Source organism: Caloenas nicobarica, chromosome Z (assembly GCF_036013445.1).
Source record: "Caloenas nicobarica isolate bCalNic1 chromosome Z, bCalNic1.hap1, whole genome shotgun sequence".
Taxonomy (NCBI): domain Eukaryota; kingdom Metazoa; phylum Chordata; class Aves; order Columbiformes; family Columbidae; genus Caloenas; species Caloenas nicobarica.
This window is the reverse complement of record NC_088284.1, coordinates 47,312,945-47,333,143: the sequence shown is the minus strand read 5'-3', so window position 1 is coordinate 47,333,143 and position 20,199 is coordinate 47,312,945. Positions and strand designations below refer to the sequence as shown.

At 37.7% G+C, this 20,199-nt stretch overlaps 1 protein-coding gene across 3 annotated transcripts in view; it reads left to right on the top strand.

Moving 5' to 3' along the window:
• FBN2 (fibrillin 2) overlaps positions 1–20,199 on the top strand; it is a 169,658-nt gene that overhangs the window by 6,487 nt on the left and 142,972 nt on the right. For all 3 annotated transcript variants that reach the window (XM_065657769.1, XM_065657768.1, XM_065657770.1), the window contains exon 5: positions 1,911–2,006. In XM_065657769.1, the coding sequence (XP_065513841.1) occupies positions 1,911–2,006 (96 nt within the window). The remainder of the gene's footprint in view (positions 1–1,910; positions 2,007–20,199) is intronic.

Sequence of the window (20,199 nt, the reverse complement as noted above, 5' to 3'; positions counted from 1 at the left end):
AGTGTTTACAAGCTATGCACATTTAGCTAACAACAGAAGCTAAAGGCTGCAATGGAGAAGAAAGACTCAAAGTGTATTCTGAGGCCAGCTGGTGACTAATGAGCTGAGAAATTGAGGTTGTGTGAAGGAACCAGGGACAAACAGAAGACAGCTATGCAAAGAACAGTTAGATTTAATAGTGTGGAAAAACATCCTTTTGTCTTAGTAATTTTTGCAAATCCTGGAGAGCAGTCTTGTTCTTGCTTAATTTCTACCTGAAAACAATTATCTAAAGTTTTAGTTAATAATTGTAATCCTAAAATGTGACCCTAGTCACAGTCATATTTAAGAGCTGCTGGCTCCTTCCTGCTCATTTTGAAGTATTGGGTCAACACCTGAATGCTCTCAGGCAGGGCATGTTTCCACTGAATAAATGAAAAGAGGATTAAATTTTCAAGCAGCAGCTCTGAACAAACTGTGGAGACTGATCTCAGTGTATAAGGTGCTTTCAGAAATTTTCAAGTAAGATTCAGAAAATTTCAAGTAAGATTAAGTATTTGTCCTCTAGAAACAGTATGAAATGAATGTCTGAAAAATGTGTCTTTATTTCTTTTTACTAAAATGTAGTTGTCTTAAATCTACTGAACTTAATTGTCTCACTAAAGTGTCATTGACCATTAACTCAGTAATGTAGCACATGCAGAGAAGCATCTTCATTTTATGCATGAAATATGCATTCTCAGTAAAAAGTAATTGTTTTATAGCTCTTAGTAAGAAGCAAAGCTTCATCATGTTTCCACATAACGGTATATGTTCCCCATTGTGATATAGGAGGCATATGTACATTTTTTTCCAGTTTAAAAGATTTACCTTCTCTAGATTGCTGAGGTTCTTTTTCAGTTGGTACTTAAATATGTTACAAATGCCACCTTCAAACTGGGCAGACCTGCAAAGGAGAGCACCTTAGAGACTTCTAGACTGAAATCTCTTCACTGTAGTTCAGAGGCACTTGAAAACAGTGGGGCTGTCTTTTAAGGTGAAATACATTGATTAGTAATGTGTTCTAATTCTGAACAAGGCTGTATGTCCTGGAAGCAATGAGCCTGAAAACAGACAGAATTGATTAAAGCACTCTTTTACTGGTATTTTTCAATCTTGCTGAAGAACTGTCTTCCTTTCAAATTGAAAACATTACAGTGCTTTGGCAGGAGGCTTTGTTCTTCATTCACACCATTGAAAAATAGCATGACTGGGTGCTCCGAAGTCCTGCAACTGTAAAGTACTTTCTTGATCTATATATACTGTGGATTTATAACCCACAAAAATAATTTTATCTCTTGTTGGGATCTTTTAGGCACTACAGTTTTTTAAGGTACTTAAAAGATGAGTTAAACCAGTAATTCTTTTCCCTTGCCCTAAACATCACTTCTGTCTGCAGTATCAACTCTGAGAGCTGAATTATCTGTCTCTCGGACTCCCCAGGCCTCCCTTCTTCAAAGGTTTGTTGCTGTTGTGATTGAGTAGCACAACTTAATATGCTCAAAAAACCCTCAGAATAGTTGAGTTTTTATCTGCTAACTTTGGTGATGGATGTCAGTTCTTATGATTAGTGACTAGAGCTGCACAGCTGTTTAAAAATATACTGAAGTTAACCATCTGCTAAGTCTGTGCTGAATACGATTAATTAAACAGCTGCTTGCAATTAGCATTAAACAGGTGCTAGTGGAATTTGGGGCTAATGGAATTTGACTTGAATGATTGTTATTGTCGGTAATGATGGATACGAAGGACATCAGTTTGATCTTCAGATCCAGAAACACTTCGAGCAGTTGAGAGGAAAAAAAAAATTGAATACCGCATATGGTAATCTTTGAAATATCATTGCTATAACATTTAAAACTTTGTTGTTGTTGTTGTTTTGTCAATTAAAGCTGTCTGTGAAAATGGCTGCCAGAATGGAGGACGGTGTATTGGACCTAATCGCTGTGCATGCGTCTATGGATTTACTGGCCCTCAGTGTGAAAGAGGTAAAAGAAATAAATAATGAAGGAAATTATGAGCAGTTATATGCAACAATGCAGTATGTACACGTTTTATGCTGTGCATTTTCTGGCTGAGCCAGTAAGCTTCCAGTAAGCCATTTATTATTTGTAATTTTAGAAAGTGTCTTCTTTTTTAATCTGGTAGCCAAATTTCAGATTGGCAAGTACAAAGCTGTCACAACTGCTAGGGATTTGAGCTAATTTAGCTTGATTATTTTGTTCGTATAATAGTTAATAGGTCAGCCGTCTTTGCTCTCAACTGTGTAAGATAATGTTACAGCAGAATTGCTGATGATGTTAGAATTTTTTTCATGTTGCTAACTGAAGGATTGTTTTTCTGTATAACACCTCTTTCAGAGCAGAAACTTGGGAACTTGCTCTGGTTAGTTCTATGCTGTAGGAGAAAGAGATGGAGTGAAAAAATAACCAATTACAGTAATACTGAGATCAGTTCCTAAATCCCTTTTTACTCAAAAAAAATCTAAGACATGGCTTAATTTACAGTGCTTTCATGAACTGGGGACTGAACTAGGATTTTATTTTAAAATTCTGGAGAAATCCCTCAGCATTCTCTTATGGGCTTAGAGATACCATCAAAGTCAGTTTTAATGATGCTGAACAAAACATTTTTAGCGTCACAGAATGTGATTAACACAAATAACCAAGGCACTAAGTCCATATGTAATGATTTAGAAGAAACCTCCTTCCCCTCTCAGAAATCTATACTTCTTGCTTTTTAATAAATTGGAGCATTGCTTGTATTTTAAAACCAAGACTGTGGATATATAGTAATGTAGAACTGCTCAACATTAGATATAATTGTAGAACGTATTCAGTCTGCATCAAACTGTCAAATGTAAAGCAAACTATTGCCTATTTAGAATGGGTTTTTATTGAACAGGTATAGTGAGGATTGCTTATCAAAACAATAATGTTGTAAATCCTTCAATAGGAAGTTTTCAAGAATTATCAAAGATAATGCTGAAGAGCTTAGCAGAAATATTATTCTTTGTCTTTTTCCAAGTTGGCATGTTTGTGAATACATGTTCTCATCAGAAAGAGTACTGAAGGACTGAGCAACCGTAGTGGGAAATACTGAATACCAGTATACATTGTTATCTTTCTCATTTAAAATATTTAGAAGGTTGTCAATATTAAAAAGGGGGATGGGATCATTTACATTAATAGAAAATAAAAAGTCACATTTTTAATTCGCATTAGGAGTGGGCAAGACAGCCACTCAGGGCAGAAGTAGACTTCTTAGATTCATAGAGTAATTTAAGTCAGAAAGAACTTCTACAGACCATCTAGGTCAATAGCTGCTTAAAGCAGACTTAATCAGATCAGCCTGCTCAGATCCATGTTCCAGATCCAGAACACAGTCAAGGATGGAGATTCCACATCATCTCTGGAAAACCTGTTCCAGTGTTTGAACCTCATGGTAAAAAAATCTAATAGCAATTTTGTATGTTCTATCTTGTATTTGTTGCCTCTTGTCTGATTGCTGTGAGCCTCCAAGAAGAGTCTGACTTCAATTTCTCTGTATGCTCTGAACAGGTAGTTATAGACAGCAATTAGTCCCCTTGAAACCTTCTCTTCTTAAGGCTGGATGAACTCAGGTCCTTCAGCCTCTCCACACAGACCAAATTATCCAGTCCCTGAAAAATTTGGTGTCCCTCCCCTGGACTTTCTTCAGTATACCTATTTCTTTCTTGTATTGAGAGTCCAAAACTGGACACAGTACTCTGTGCAGTCTTACGAGTGCTAAATGGAGGTGAAAGACCGCTTCCCTGGATTGGATGCAACACTCATCCTGACGGAACCCATGCAGCTGGCCATCTCTGCTGCAAGGGTACACTGCTGCTTCATGTTCAGGTTGTTGTCTACTAGGAATTACCCTGTCCTGGTTTTGTTTAAAACAAGACCAATTTTCCGTTAGTGAATTTTCCTTTCAGCTAAGTTCTTCTAAGTAACTGCATTTTTCTGATTTTGGCTGCATGTTTTTTGGACACCGTTTGCTCCAGAGCTGATAACAATAGGAATGGTATGCAGAAAAGGCCCAGGTATATCCTTATTGCTATGGCAGCCAAGGTCACTGGTAAATTTTGTATGTCCCATAAGTGAGAGGGCTATACTCGCAAAGAGGAGTGGACAGAACAGGTGACCAAAATTGGCTAACTAGATATTCCATACCTTCCACGTCATATACCATATAAAACTGGGAAATCATGAGGGTCCCACTGTCTTTGTCCATGGCCAGCATCTGAAGAGGACCCTAGCAATTCTGCCTGCAATCCTAGGCCTGGTTCCAGGCCGTGCATCCCTGAATCCAGTTCCTTTTTTTATATATTTTGCATTACTATTTTTCTCTCATCATTAGTATTATTAGTAAAACATTTTAAAGTTTCCAACTTCTAAGTCTCTTTCATTCCCTTTCCTTAGCAGGGAGGGTAGGGAGTTAACAGAGAGCATCTGCCACAGTTTATGGTTACCCTGCAATAAACGGTGACAGACCCCCATAATCTTTTTCTCAGAGCTGCTTCACAGGCATTTAGCCTTCAGCCTGTGTTGTTCTATCAGGTTATTCCATCCCAGATGTGGAGAGACTTCCTTTGCTTTTGTTGAACTTTGGAAGATAACTGTCCGCTCATTTTTTCTAAGTGGTCTGGACCACTCTGAGTGGTAGTCCTGCCCCCCAGTATATTGACTGGTGCCTCAAATTTGGTGTCATCTGCAATCTTGCTGAGAGTGCACTCTTGTACCACCACCCAGGTTGTTAACGAAGACGTTAAACTGTAATACATGCCAGTACTCATCCCTGAGAGTCTGCACTAGTTTCCTGGCCTCTAGCTGGACTTTTCTCATCACAACTCTTTGAGCCAGCAGTCCAGCCAGTTTTCCACTCACCTTATCTATTGTTCCCTTATTCAGCCCGTATCTCACAAAGCACAGTCTCTATGGGAGCCTGTCTCAAAAGCCTTGCTCAAGTCTTCATTTACATACCGGCATCCCCGACCTCACGCCTCCGTGGTTCACGCACCATACAGAACGCTGGCCAGCTCAGCACCACAGTGCGGTCTCGAACTCCTGGACTCAAGCGATTCGACGGACTCTACCTCCCGACATAGCTGGGACAACAGGCGTGCGCCGCCGCACCCGGTGGGGTGGTTAGTAGGTCGAGAGAGGTTCTCCTTCCCCTCTACTCTGCCCTGGTGAGACCTCATCTGGAATATTGTGTCCAGTTCTGGGCCCCTCAGTTCAAGAAGGACAGGGAACTGCTGGAGAGAGTCCAACGCAGGGCCACAAAGATGATGAAGGGAGTGGAGCATCTCCCGTATGAGGAAAGGCTGAGAGAGCTGGCTCTCTTTAGCTTGGAGAAGAGGAGACTGAGGGGTGACCACATTAATGTTTATAAATATGGAAAGGGTGAGTGTCACGAGATCGGAGCCAGGCTCTTCTTGGTGACAACCAACAGTAAGACAAGGGGTAATGGGTTCAAGCTGGAACACAAGAGGTTCCACTTAAATTTGAGAAGAAACTTCTTCTCAGTGAGGGTGACGGAACACTGGGACAGGCTGCCCAGGGGGGTTGTGGATTCTCCTTCTCTGGAGACATTCAAAACCCACCTGGACACCTTCCTGTGTAACCTCACCTAGGGGTTCCTGCTCTGGCAGGGGGATTGGACTAGATGATCTTTTGAGGTCCCTTCCAATCCCTAACATTCTGTGATTCTGTGACTCTGTGAAGTCAAGCAGCATCCACTGCTCTCTCCTTGTCCTTTGCACCAGTGACCTCTGAGTTGAAAGCAGCGATGAGATTTGTCCTTGGTAAACCCACGCTGGCTGCTCTCAAACACCTTGTCATTCTTGTGTTTAGAAATGGCTTCTGAAGGGAATCTTGTGGAGTTCTCTGTTTGAAATTCAGCTCTGAAGTGCTCAAAGATGTATATAAATTGTGACAATATCTTGCACCATTTTTTTACACTTGTTGACAGTCAAATGGAAATAATTTCCAAGTAGAGGAAGGAAATAACTAAAGCAAACACTGAAAAAGGAGGAGTTTCTGTTTGCTATTCCTGGCTGGTTTTGTATACCCACTAGATGTCACAAGCAACAGAGAAATGTATAGCATGAATTTGTTTCTTTGTCTCTATTTGCTTGTTGCTTTGATTCGTAAAACCAGATTTATGGACTTCAATTCATCACTGTTTGTTTAGGTTTTTGTTGTCACATGTTACATCAAGCCCATTCTCTGTACTTGCTTCGTATGAGCCAAGTGCAAGGACTCAAATCTTCTATATTCTGGTTAGCGGGGAAAAAGGAAGCATTTTTGTGTTAAAAACTCTGTTAATATTTACAACTGTTTTCAGAAATATGTCTTTGTAGAATGTACGCCTGCCTTCTAGGTAAGAGACTACCAAGTCTGTCAGTTTTGGATGGAGTTTCAAGGGATTGGACAATGTTAGATTGCTTTGCAGTTTGAGCCTTAGTTCAGATGGAACTTCCGTTTGTCCAAATTCAACAGTCTGAGCTGTGTATCCAAGATGGATGATAATTACAGCTAAACTGTAACATGATAGAATTGCAATATTGCAAATTTATTTCCTTTTTTTTTAATTGGTTGCATTCAGATATCGATATTTTTTGTTATTGTTGCCAGACAACTTGGTAAACTTTATTTTTGTCTCAGATAGAGGCAACTATTCCTGCTTAAGATTTACTTCTGTTCTCTGACTCAAATTCAGGACTGTAGAATCATGTTAATACATATGACAGACTCCAGCTGTGATGATTGCTCAGGGTTTTTAATAACAATGCTTATATTTGAAATAGATTGACTTGTTTAAAAGATTCTAGTACATATGAGTATTGGAACTTAACTTTTGTGGTGATGAGAGCATTGAAGTTTGCTTTCTTACAATTCATTGTGAAACTTTAAGCTGCAGAATTCAAGCCATGTAAAGGAATAAAACACCAGTATTTTGGCATCTGTATTTCTTTGCTGTCCTTGAAAGTCTTAGCCTTTCAATTCTATGTATAAAATGCTATTGTCATACAAGATTTAAACTATATTGTGTGGTTATTTGGAAATGGAGTTATAATTAAGATTTTAAATTTCCTTACTTGAAATTGGAGGTAGGAAGCTAGATCTGCTTCTGTCACTGTCACAAAAATATAATATATATAATACATATAGTTGCATATATAATTTGCATATCTAATATAATATAACATGCTTTTACAACAGTGGACTGTCGAAGTAAAATTTCCCATAGTCTCTTACCTTGATGCTGCCTAGACTTTCTCATATTCAAAACAAGAAGTTGTTACTAGTTTGTTGTACTATTATTCAGTTAAAGTAAGATGACGCATATAGTATATCTTGTTAATGAATGTAGAAAGTTTCTAATACAGTAACTGTAAATGCGATTTTTTTTTTTTATGCTTTACATGAGCTGGAGTACATGAAGAAACTGTAAAAAATACATTAATGCCTATTCTATTCAATAGTAATTTGTAATTTACGCTTTTAATCTAATAAGAAGTTTATGATTTCCAACAAAATGCAAAAGGTAATGATTTCTTCATCTGCTGGTTGTAATAGTTGCCCGTAATACTTTACAGTAAGATAAGCCTCTGTAGTTTAATTTTAAACTGAGTTTAGCAACAATTCGTAACTCTTTAACTCAAATTTTATAGTTTAAATTTATGTGAACTTCCTTTGCCAATCACATCAGAGTCATAACAGATTTTGTTGTTGAGTTTTTACATCGCTGTGTTTTAAATTCATACTTTTTATTGTTCTGTAAATTATGTTATTTTAAATTAAGTATTTTCTTCCTAATATAGAACACATGTGTCTTTCCTTCAGATTGGTCTCCCAGCCTCAGTTATATGATAAAACGTGACTGCTTGTTCAGCTATCTGGGCCCCGAGCAGACTAATTTCCGGGCTGGAGACAGGAGGCTGAGCAGTAACTAATGACTGGGATGATTACAGTATTTAACTTGAGACTTACTGCTGGGATAACAAGAAAGCAGAACCTGTTTGGGAGCTTGTACTTTCCTCTTTCTGATATTTACAATGACCTTTTATATTTCCTATCAAAGTCTGCTCTTTTCTTCAGCTTCTTGTCTTTGATTTGTAAACACACAACATTCAAGCTTTTGATTTTTTCTCTTTTGTTGTGTGTTCTTTTGTTATTTTTTGAAAAGAAAATAGAATTTTAAATTTTGGTGTTGAATTTTTCCCAGTGAAAAATAATTGAAAAAAAAAGGAATAGATTAAGAGGCCTCATTCTCAGATACACATATAAGAGCACTTTTTTCTTGCATGATCAGTTCCTTTGGTTTCTTGAGACTGTCTGAGCAAACGATTTTTGTATTAGTGCACATGGCCTGTGCATTTTTTTTTTTTTTTTTAATTGATGATCTGTAGAGGTGTGATGTTGTGGAAAAGCAATGATGTTTTTTTACTTCTTTATCCTGGGTTAAAGGGAGGAAGAAGCAGATGGAAAGGAGAGTTCTGTCACTGATCTTAGTTTGCTTTCATTCCATGTAGAAGGAGAAAGAATAGTGCCTGCTTACTCTGTATGTAAGTAGCTTATAATGAGAAGGAAAAGGGTCTGGACTGAGTAGAAATGCATAACATGGGAAGAATATCCTTTTGAGGAAGGGAGAGGACTTCAGATAAAGCTATTGAACTTGGGCAGATGAGAAAAGAGGAAAAATGAAGAAATGTGGTAGTTGAATATAGCATGAGAACTTCTGAAAGTGGGGAGCTTTTGGGCCGTTCTCAGGAATATTGCTGCTAGTGTGTCTAAGCCCAGTGTATTTGTTGCACCTGGTATTCCCAGTACAAGTGTTGGGCCACTTTCTCTGACTGTTTGAATTTTGGAATTTCTGTCTATCAAAGGACTTGAGAGCCTGTACCTCATGACAGATACAGTAAATCAGTGATCAGGGCAGCTGCCTCCCTACATGTTCTTGCTGGGTTAATAGGGAAGACTGTATAGATGCAGGCAGGCAGAAACTCAGTAGAAACCCTCCTCTGTGCAAGGCAGCAATTCGTAGGCTGGTTCTGCAGTGCATACAAGAACTTGGCCCATGCAATTGAAGAGTCATATGAGGGACAGCAGCAGAGTAAGTCAAGTGTCCCTTGAATTGGAGAACAGGATGTTCCAGAGGATAGTGAAAAAGGTTTGAGGCAGAGGATGCAACTGAAATGGAGGGTTCATTTTGTGGGGTAGGAGAGCATACTTCTAACATTATATTTGAGATCAGTTACCTTCATCTGACCCTTCCCAATAGGAAGATAATCAGTGATGATCCTGTGTCTAAGGACAATAGAAGAAAAACTGAAAAACAAAACAAAAACCAAGCCAAAACACAACAAAAAAAGAGAAAATCAGGAAAAAAGAGAAAGAAAATAGGTATTCTTCAAGCTGGGAGCAGGATGAAGAAGTTAATAAACAGCACAGAGAAAGGGGCAGGAGGAATTAAAAAGCATTCTCAGCGAAAGTGTTAATGGTGTATAGTAACTGAGGCAAAAAAGGAATGAACAAAGAAAACAGAACCGAAGTGGAGCTGTACTGAAGAAACTGACATTTAAAAAGCTACAATGATATTTGGGAATAATACATATGAACAAAATTCAGCTTATGTAGGAAACCGACAGTTTTAAATAGGACTCTCAAATAGATTTTTATTATGAAGAAAATCTACAGTTCACGTTTAGTCTGTAGTGCTGCTGAAGATGCTTGTGTGTGCTTAAGTGACAGTGATTAGGTGTAAATGAATCAAGGAGGGAATTTCCTCTGACAGGTATTCAAAAGATCTTTTAACTTTACACAGCTTTTCTGTATCTATTGATGTGTGTCATGAGAAGAAGTGGTGAAAACTTTTTGGGATTGTATTCAGATCTTGTACATTGGGTCTTAACCCTGTAATCTCATAAACTGCAGAACTTCTTGCCATGCAGACTGTGGCAGGTTATGTTCAAGAGGTTTTCTGTCTGCCCGCTGTGCATGAGCGGTTATAAAAGGACCTGTACTTTTTCCTCAAGTTTCTTGATTTATTTTAGCTGTTCCCCAATGATTGTAAACTTTATTCGGATGCTTAGCAGCAAAAATGTTCTTTTGATCATTGACCTCTTCTCTTTTTGTAAGAGCTGTGGGAATGTAACTTTTAAATTTTGCTGGTTTTTGCTTTATAGTGGCTACTATTAGCCTGAACTGAAATAGAGGTTCTTTATGTGGGATAGCATGTGTATGAGTAAGTGGGTCCCCACTCTCAAGAGCTAATCGGACAAAGGAAGTATTATTACCCTCTTCCCTGCCCCCAAGACATGCCAAGGCATGTGAGGTTGTTACTTGTTGAAGGCTGAGCAGAGAAGCTTCAGCAGACTTAGCAATCAACCCAATATCCTGAGTTTCAGGCTGAGGTTTTAACTAGGGGCTCATCCTGCCTGTTTTATTAACGTGGCGTAAGACTATTGAATTTTGCGTGTTCTAGGAGTGAGTATAAATGAAAGTGCAGGCATTTTAGGAGAAGACAGGAAGAAAGGAAAGCAATAAGATTAAATAAAAAATAGTTACTGAATGCTGCTGTTAAATATCAACCAGCATGCTTCTTTCCTTCTTGCCATGGGGCCATATGTCCTGGTGTCTTTTCTTCAGTACACAGTAAGTACACAGTCTGCTTTTAGCCACTGGGAAGTGGAGCATATTGTCTTGAGATATTTCCTGCAAGTTTGTAAAGAAGTCATTCTGAGCTTCTTGAATAAAAAAAAAATTAGTTCACTGTAGCACACTGTAACTACATGGTCCAGTTCACATAGAGTGTTCATCACCACTGTGGTAAATACAAGAGTTATGTCATCAACTTGAAGTCTAATTTACCTAAAATAAATTAAGTTTAATCAATTTAACTCAAAATAAGTTAGTTGTAGTTTAAAGCTCTACAAAATGTGATTCTACCTAAAATTTTCAATTTTCACCGTTGTTATCTACATTGTTTTATAAATATTCTGTTAAAAACGTTTATGTCAGTTTTTTTCTACATATAGTGTAAAGTTAATTATAAACAAAATGCCGCAGTGGTGGTATTATTTTTTAAAAAGGCTCCAGTTTAAAATAAGAAACCACACTTCTGATTTCTTTTGGAGATTTTTGTAATACATACAGTTAAGTGCAGTCCCTGTTCAGAGAACTCCTTTTTCTTCTACAGGTTCAGACCTGTAGATATTTGCATATGTCAGTCTTTGACGGATTACACTAGTTCTAAAGGGCAAATTCAGAAAGCTACTTTTGTGCTCTTAGGTATCAACAGCTACTAGGATTACAGGGTTCTGGCAATATATGACCTGGTTTTGCCATCCATTGTTATCTCTGATAACAAAGTTTTTGGACTTTCCTTTCCTCAACTTTCACAAGCATTGAAAACCACACACCTACAGAGTATATATTTATTTGTCATCAGCAGGTAGCTGAAAATTTCTTTCTCCTATCTGTGCAAAAGGTTTAACATTTTGCAATTTAAAACCAACATGGATAACGCTGTACATGCCATTGGTAGTAATAACTAGGAAAGTAGTATAATCCCAGCCAGAGTCTTTCTTCCCTCTTTTCCCTTTTTTGGTGACTTCAGGATGTGATGACTGGTATTGCCTCCCTCTTGCCCACTTTTCCTCTGGTTGCATTGGCATAGATGGTCTGTTGTATAACTGTCCATCAATGGGCACAGCAAACAAAGTCACTTTATGCTAGAATGCTACTAATACGTAGCATATACTTGTAAGTTACTTTGTCCCTTTCCTCACTCCCGAGATCACTTAGGATTATTGAATCAGTGCAGGTCGCAGCATTCCTTCCAGTGTGAAAACTAGTCACATACTCCCCATTTCCTCCTTCTTGCTTCTTAGCCATGTAAGGAACTTCCCTCTTCTTTTGTGCCCTGTTTTCTTGAAAAGCCTGTGCTCGAGATCCTTTGGGTATTCCTCTAGACTGTGTCTGCTTCCAGCTAATAGGTGTGTTGATTCATTAAGAAACTACACTAGTCACGTAGGGTTTGATTTTCTTTCTCAAAATCCACGTTGATTCTTCCACAATGCTATATATATACATATATCAGTATTCCTACATCAGTTAAAAACCTAGCTGTTGAAAAAAGGAGGCTTACGGCATGCTTCTTGACTCTGGTTTTTTAGATTTAAATTAGTGTGGGGATGGGTTTAGAAATGGAAACTATGAGAATTCTGCAGTTTCTTGCCTTTTTTTTTTTAACGTGAAGGAACTTGAATTTCTGTAAACCTTGAACTAAAGTCATGCTCTGACTCTGTGGGGCCTATGTCTTCCTTTTACCCTCTAACTTAATCTGCTTCATTGGCTTATGTTAATCTTCTGGTTTTTAACCTGCAGTCATGGATTCTTCGTATAGAAACAAATAATCTTCTTGTGAATGTTCCACTTCCTCCAGTTCTTCTATATGACATATATTTTGTTATTAATATCAACTTCCAAAAAGAAGTCTTTAAATGGAAAGTTTTAACTGTCTTTAGAGTACAGCATGAAAATGCAAGAACAAGATTTTCACTGTTTTCCACTGCAAGCTTTATGAATATTTTCAAGTCTTGATTGAGTGAATCAAAAAGTATGGAAACTGGACAGAGGCTGTCACTCTGATCGAGTGCCTCAGACTAAAGCCTTGGTGTATATGAGAGATAAAAGGGAACTAAACAACTCCTGTGGTGGTTTGACCCTGGCTGGCAGGTAAGTCTCCACACAGGTGGTTGCTCACTCCCCTGCAGTGGGATGGGAAAGAGAAGCTGAAGGACAAAAGCTGAATATTCATGGGTCAATGTAAAGAGGGAGTTTGGTCAGTGAAGCACAGTGGTGCACGCAAGCAAAGCAAGACAAGGAGTTTATTGACTACTTCCCATTGGCAGGTAGCTGCTAAGCCTTTTACTGGGAAGCAGGGTCTTAGCATGTGTAACAGTTACTTGGAAAGACAAACACCATAACAACAAATCTTCCCTTTTCCTTCTCTCCCCTAGCTTTTTTTTTTTTTTGCTGAGCATGAAGTCATATGGTATGGAATATCCCTCTGGTCGGCTTGGGTCCACACCCAGCCTACTTGCTGGGGAGAGCAGAGTGGGAAAGGGATGCAGAAACAAAACCTTGACACTGTGCAAGCACTACTCAGCCATGGTCAAAACACTGGTATATTCTGGTTTAGTCACAAATCCAAAACACAGCACTCCCACCAGATGCTGTGAAGAAAATTAACTCCGTCCCAGCCAGATGCAGTACACTTCCCAGAATGTTTCTCAGACAATATACATTGTTAGTAGACCTTTTATTTAAGAAAATAAAGGGAGCGATAGGAATTTTCCAGAATTCAGTTTGAATTAAAATTAACATTCATTTTTGAAACTTAAATTAATCAAATTAAAAATGTAATTATTGGTGCAGCAAGTTGAAAATAAACCATAAAGCCATCACTATAGGACAGTGGACTGGTTTGACTGGAATGAAGTTAATTTTCCTTATGTAGTCAGAAACTTTTCAGTACCTAGCATGGTCTTCTGTTTGGGATTTACTTTAAGAATAGTCAGATAACGTTGCTCTTCCCTGGGCTGGAGTTAATGTGTTTTTCTTTCAGTGACTAGTTGTGTTTTTGAGTTGGTACGAAAAGAATGTAAGAACTTACTGATATCTTGGCGGTTGTCAGGGAGACCAAGGACTTTTGGCCATCCAGCTACAGGTGCAAATTGGTAGGATGGGGCAACAAACAGAACAGCACTTTGTCATTGAGATAGATCAATGAAATACTCCCTACCACTTACAGTGTCACGCTCCATATATAATCTGAGTCGGCTTTTCTGGCTCATTAGTTCCATTCTGTTTGGGTTTTCTGGCTAGTCAGCTCAGTTTAGGAATTCCATTCTTTTGGCAGTTTGGTATTAGTTCAGCCTTTTGCCATTTTGCAGTTGGCCTTTGGAGCTTTCTACCTTTTTGTTCTCCTGCTGGGATTGGCTGTTCGAGACCAGGATGCTTTCCTCTCAAGGACTGACCGTTTGGCATGTCTGGAGTTGTCAGGGATTGCACTATCACTTATTTTATTTTATATATATAATTATTATTAGTAGTATATTATTATTTTTTTGTTGTCCTATTAAACTCTTTTTCTCTCAACCCATGGGTTTCTCCCTTCCCTTTTGATTCTCTCCCATGCTTAAGTGGCTAGAGGGGGAGTGAGCGAGCAGCTATCATGGTTCTTACTTGCTGGCTGGGGATAAACCATGACAGATGGGTCTCACTGAAGTTCTGTACCACAGTTTTATATGATTCCACTATGTTAAGCACTGATGTCCTGGATTGTTTGTGCTGTGTTCGCATTTCTACTTGTGTCATAAAAACAAATCAAATAATGTTGTGTGCATGATTTGTCATACTTTTATATGCAAAATGAATCATTGAATGAGGTGTGCATTTGTGCAAGCTTTGTTATTCCAGTTTTTACCATATGGTAGTTCATCTGGGTTCTTTTCCAAAAACAGGTGAGAAAACAGTGGGAAAAGCTGCTGTTCTGACAATAGTGAAATAATGGCATTTACATATTTTTACAAGTTTTCAAGGCCATATGAGGTGATACTGGGCCTGTTCTCTTTCCTCTAACTTCCAGAGCACCCAGAACCCCTTCTGGGTTTTGCCATATGCAGGACATTTTCATAACAAGATGTCTAAATGATCTGTAGAACATTTATTGTAGATTGCTCAGCTTACGTAATTGAACAGTTGACTGGTCTATGACCTGTCTATTATGACTTCAGATTTTGGTAAGTAACTACTCTGAAGCATCATGAGCCTTCTTGTTCTTTTGTCATACCGGAATGGTGTGATGCTCTTTTCCCTGAGTGAATGTTTGTGACCACTTTTCTGTGTGGCCATAATGCAAATGTGGCCTTATATCAATTTAGGAAATGTATGAATAATTCAATAGAGTTGTTTCAATAGAAACAAATGCATCTTTTCTTTATAGTAAAACCAGATTTCAATTCATGCTGTTCTCATACAATCGTTGGGGCTGCTGTGACGTGGTTTGTATGTTTGCAAATTACTCCTGCTGTTTAAATAATGTAATTTTTTAACCTGGAAAGTTGCATTTCCTCTGTCTTTTTCCTGTCCAAAAAATGTTTGAGTCATCCAACCTGCAAAACAGGAATAACAACATATAACCAGCTGAATAGCATAACGAGAACAAATAAGTATGTGGATGTGTACTAAGATTAAAATTATTTGAAAAGATTTAGTTAATTCGTATAGTGACAGAAATCATCATCATAATGTGAAAAACACGAGTTAGGTGCACTGTATTGGTGAAGAAGCAAGAACATGGCTGAAAGTGTTGCACAAAGCATGTAACCGACAAATTTTTTTAATCAAAATTATGAAAAGGAATGTATGATAAGAAAGAGATTTGCTCTTAGTCTTTTGGGAGGACACTATTTTTTCCTCCTTTAGAAGTTGCATGCTCAGGCTAGTTTGCTCTGTAATTCCTTCAAAAGAGCCAGTGAAGGTGCTAGTGGCCTGGTTTTTCTGGTTGTTCTAAATGCAAGGAAGGAAGGAAGTTATTTGCTCAAGTTTTAGTTAGGAACTTGAAATTCTGTAAATGATAGATATAGATGACAAATATCTATCTTTCCATAAAACAGAAAGCAAAGTGCTTGCAGAAATCTAAAATAGCTCAATTTATTAGTATTAACTAAGTTGATAACAATAAAATGTGATTTACTTGTAATTGATATTTAGATGTAGTGTTATTGGATCAAAATTATGTATATTTCTACTATAGTTACGACTTTTCATGGTCTACTAAAGATAGAAGTAACTGATGACGTTTTCAGGCAAATACCTCCTTAGGAACACTGGTTTCTAGAAGCCTATTCCTGACCATTTTTTAGATGACTTTTTATAGAGAAGATTTTTCATTAGTTATTTGATACCTTTAATTAGCCAGCTAATAGCCAGTGACCTGCCAAGTGTTCAAAGCATGAAAAGTCCAAAAGAACAGCAAAGGAAAAGTCAGTGGAAATAACAAACAGCAGTCGAAATATTCCTTGTGAAGAAAGGAGATGTTGGAAACAGTGGAAGAAAAACAGTCAGAAATGAAATTGATTAGAATAAAAGCAACATGGGTAAATGGTAAAATTTATGTTAGACGGGGATTGACAAAAAACGTTTTGATGAGCCTGTCTTGCATTATACTGATTCTTTGCCTGCAAAAATCAAGGTAGATTAAGTGTCCTAATTTTTCGAAGGTGATGAACAACATTTCTCTTATTGACTTTATTAGGAGCTCTAGGTGCTTCTTGGAACTCAGGCTCTAATATAACTAAAAGGCTCACAAAATACCTGCAATTCATTGTGCTTTCAGTACATCAAGGAAAAGTATGCTTATAACTGATGTCCAGACCTTCTCACACCTTAAAACTGTCAGATTAAGCTTTTTCTTATGCAGGAATCTTTCTGTTGTCAGTTGCTGTAGACCTCTGGCTTCAGAGGAACAATTCCCTGCTGCGCCTAAAAGGATGCATCTCCCTACTGTCATGAAATCCATCCCTGTACCTTGCTTTTGCTTTTCTGCTCTTTTCTTCCTAATTACCATCCCATGTTGGGGTGAGACACAGAAAGCCGTTTTTGTTATTCCCCCTATACTTTCAGTGCAGGTATGTGTTTCCAGAGCAGGTATATCATTCCTCAGTGCCTTAGTCTGCATTACTCTGGATCTGCAGTTTTCTCGTTAGGACTGACAGTGAGTGACCTTCATTTGTGAGCTAAAATTTTGCTCTTCATCTACTTGAAGACCCTGAGCTGTGTCTCCCCTTTGCATCTAAAACCTGGTTTATATGCTTGATGTAGACAGTATTTTCAGATCTTTTCAGCCTTTATGCCTTATAGCATAAACAGCAGGAAAAATATAGAGGGAGAATCCTTGTTAATTTTTGACCTCATTTCAACTATTTTAATAGATGGATCGTAGTGTAATGTGACTTTGAGACATTGTACCACCAGAGAGATCATGTACCTTCCTCACACTTAGAAGTCTTTCATTGCTTCTGAATATTTGTAGAATGCAAGCTTAATCTGCAGTATCTACAGCAAATGGAGAGTTTAAGCAAGGCCTTCCAGATAAACCAAAACCATCTGAAAATAATAAAATGTAACAATGGAAGAGACATTTTCTAGTACATAAGTTGTATCATTTGAAACTGTAAGATGTTTTCTTTCTGGAGAATTTTTTTTTTTTTAAACCCTGACCAGTTGAACGTTGGAGATCGGTGTCACAAAATTAAGTCTCAGATGGTATAACTTAGAAGCTAATCTTGAATTCATTACGTAAAGGATTCCTTTTGTTATTTTACTGCTCTATGCAAATCTGACAATTTACACAAGTATGTGAAAAGGTTTTTCCTTTCCATCTTAGAGTTAAGGTGTATAATGCAAAATCCTTTACTGAAAAACATTTAATTTCAATGTAATTACATAAAATTTTCATTGTTACTGAGTTTTTGTAGAACAGGAATTAATGTTTCTGTTTTCAGTCCCCTTTTCAGACTCTTTTACTTGCTTATTGTAAATGCAGACTGAGCTGTGCCACTTTGTACCACTGCAGAGCTTTAAGGCTCCCGAACACCATCAGGATCCTGCCAGAGGAAGAATTTTCACAGCACACTGCAACTACTGTTTTGTTACTGTGAAGTGACTGATATTACTCTTGAATAATCCTACATCTTGCCCATAGAAAAGATGTTTGATCGAGGTGGAAGAAGAGGCTTTACTAAGTAATGTCTGTGATTTCTGACAGTTGCTGGAGAAATCATTCTTACTCATAAACCAGTATAGGGAAGATGATTAATGTTGGTTTAACTCTGTGAGACACCAGGTTGCTCACAGATTGGCCAGCATCATGAGCCAGAGTAAAGCCATATTTTAATCTCCTCTTGATAAGGCACCTAAAACACAGTTTGAGTGTGGCACTAGGAATAACTGAAGTTCTTCGTTCTTTTCTGCCTAGAGAATCATTTCACTTCATTTCTATTAGCTTGTCCTAGTTGATGAAAACTTTTATAATTAGATGAGTATTCTACAATATAAAACAATATAAAAGTTATTTAAACTACAGAACTTCACCTTAGTTAAGCAAAAACTTTACTTAGAAAAGTTAACTTTTTTTTTTTTTCTCTATTTTCTGAGACAGTAGCTTTTGAAGAAGTAGAGTAGTTTTCATCTGGGATAGTTGTCTTTTAGTATTTTCCTTTTAATTAATGCTGTTACACTCCAAAAGTGTAAATCTGTTGTTTCATAGTGTTAAGTTTTTACAATTGCTGTCTGTCTCTATTGCCCACCATCTGCTTGAAGTTACTCTGCTTATTGTCTAAATCAAACGTATGAGGTTCAAAATTACAGCAAACTGAACCAAAAGCAGTTACTTGTGATGCATGCCTGTTTCTAAAATGTAACATCATAACAAGCAATATTTTTAATGATTTCACAGATTGTTATAATTTTGTGGGTACTTTAAAAATATGGCTATGTAATGCTTTTCACTCTGCCTCTCCTCACACTTTTCCTATATTTGTTTTTTTCTTCTTAAAGTGTAAATACATAGAATGGATTAGGAGAAGGATTAGCAGGGGTAGGGGTGGAGACTGCCTATAAAAGAAGTAGAAGAAGCCCAAGCCAGAAACTCCTAGCAAATCTAGCTTTATTGAAATCTAGTGGAAAGATTTATTTTCACTTCAATCAGGTTAACTAAGGCCTCTCAAGGAGGAAAGGAGAAACCTGTGAATGGATGGGATATGCTTTTGCTTCTACGCTGCTTGCTAGTAACATCTGAAAATACAGTGACATGCAGACACCAGTTAAGCACGCTTATGGAGATGCTTTCTGAAGAAAGGGATGGAGGGAAAGATACCCCTCACTAGACTGGTTTACATAGTTAAACAAACCAGACAGACCCTGAGTCTTTTCAGATGTGATAAAGGGACACAGTTCCAAATTACTTTTCCATTTTTCCTCAACTGTTTCAGCTTTATCTGAAAAAGAGCTTACCCTTCTGCATACATTTTAGGTAAAACTATGTATCTAAACTGAAAAAGCTATAATAGTACAAATTCTTACAAGATACTTTTCTGGTCAAAACCATCAATCAACCCATCCTCATCAAGAGTGCTAATTCACTTTTAAAAGCTGGAAACAAGAAGAGATGGTAATCTTACAAAAATTAGTGTGAAGGATTAGTGTTTGTCCCTTAATGTTTTTAGCTCAAGTTGGGACTTAATTGATACTTTATACTCATAGTTGTTTATAATATTTAAAACAGTGGCAGAAAATTTTGAATCCATGCTACATTAATGAATCCTTGAGCTGACATTGCTGCATAGCAGAAGAGGTCACAGACAAAAAAATCAGTCAAAAGAAAAAAGCAAACATAGGCCTTTTTTATTAGTACACAGGCAATTAAAATTTCAAAATACTTCATTCCTTGAGCAGGCTTTGGAGATTTCTCTCTCTCTCTCTCTCTCTCTGTTCTCCCCGTGTCCCGATATTCGCAGCAAGTTTCCAGTAATACGCACTGTTCATTGTCAGTCTAGTGTTTAAAAAAATTATCCCTTGGAAGAGAAATAGGAAACATAAACTGAAGAACATTTTTACACATCATCAATAGTCCTAAGGAGAATTCTTATTTTTAAACTATTCAAGCTCATGGGGTGTATTGGTAAGGTTAGTTACATCATTGCTCTGGAGGTTTTCAGTTGTGGAAGTTTTACTAGCTATATAATTATTCCCAAATTCTTACACAGGAGTCTGCAAACAATCATACTGAAGATATGCTAAGCTGCTGTATGATGTTGTGCATATATAACTATATATGTTTATACACCCATATATATGAAAGGGGGTATTTGATATATTGTGACTATAAGTCAGCCTCACCTCCATCCCTGGGAAAGTGGTGGAACGACTTATCCTTGGTGCCATCTCAAGGCATATCGAAGATAAGAGGGTCATTAGGGGCAGTCAACATGGCTTCACCAAGGGGAAGTCGTGCTTCACCAACCTCGTAGCCTTTTATGAGGACATAACGAGGTGTGTAGATGATGGCAAAGCGGTCGAG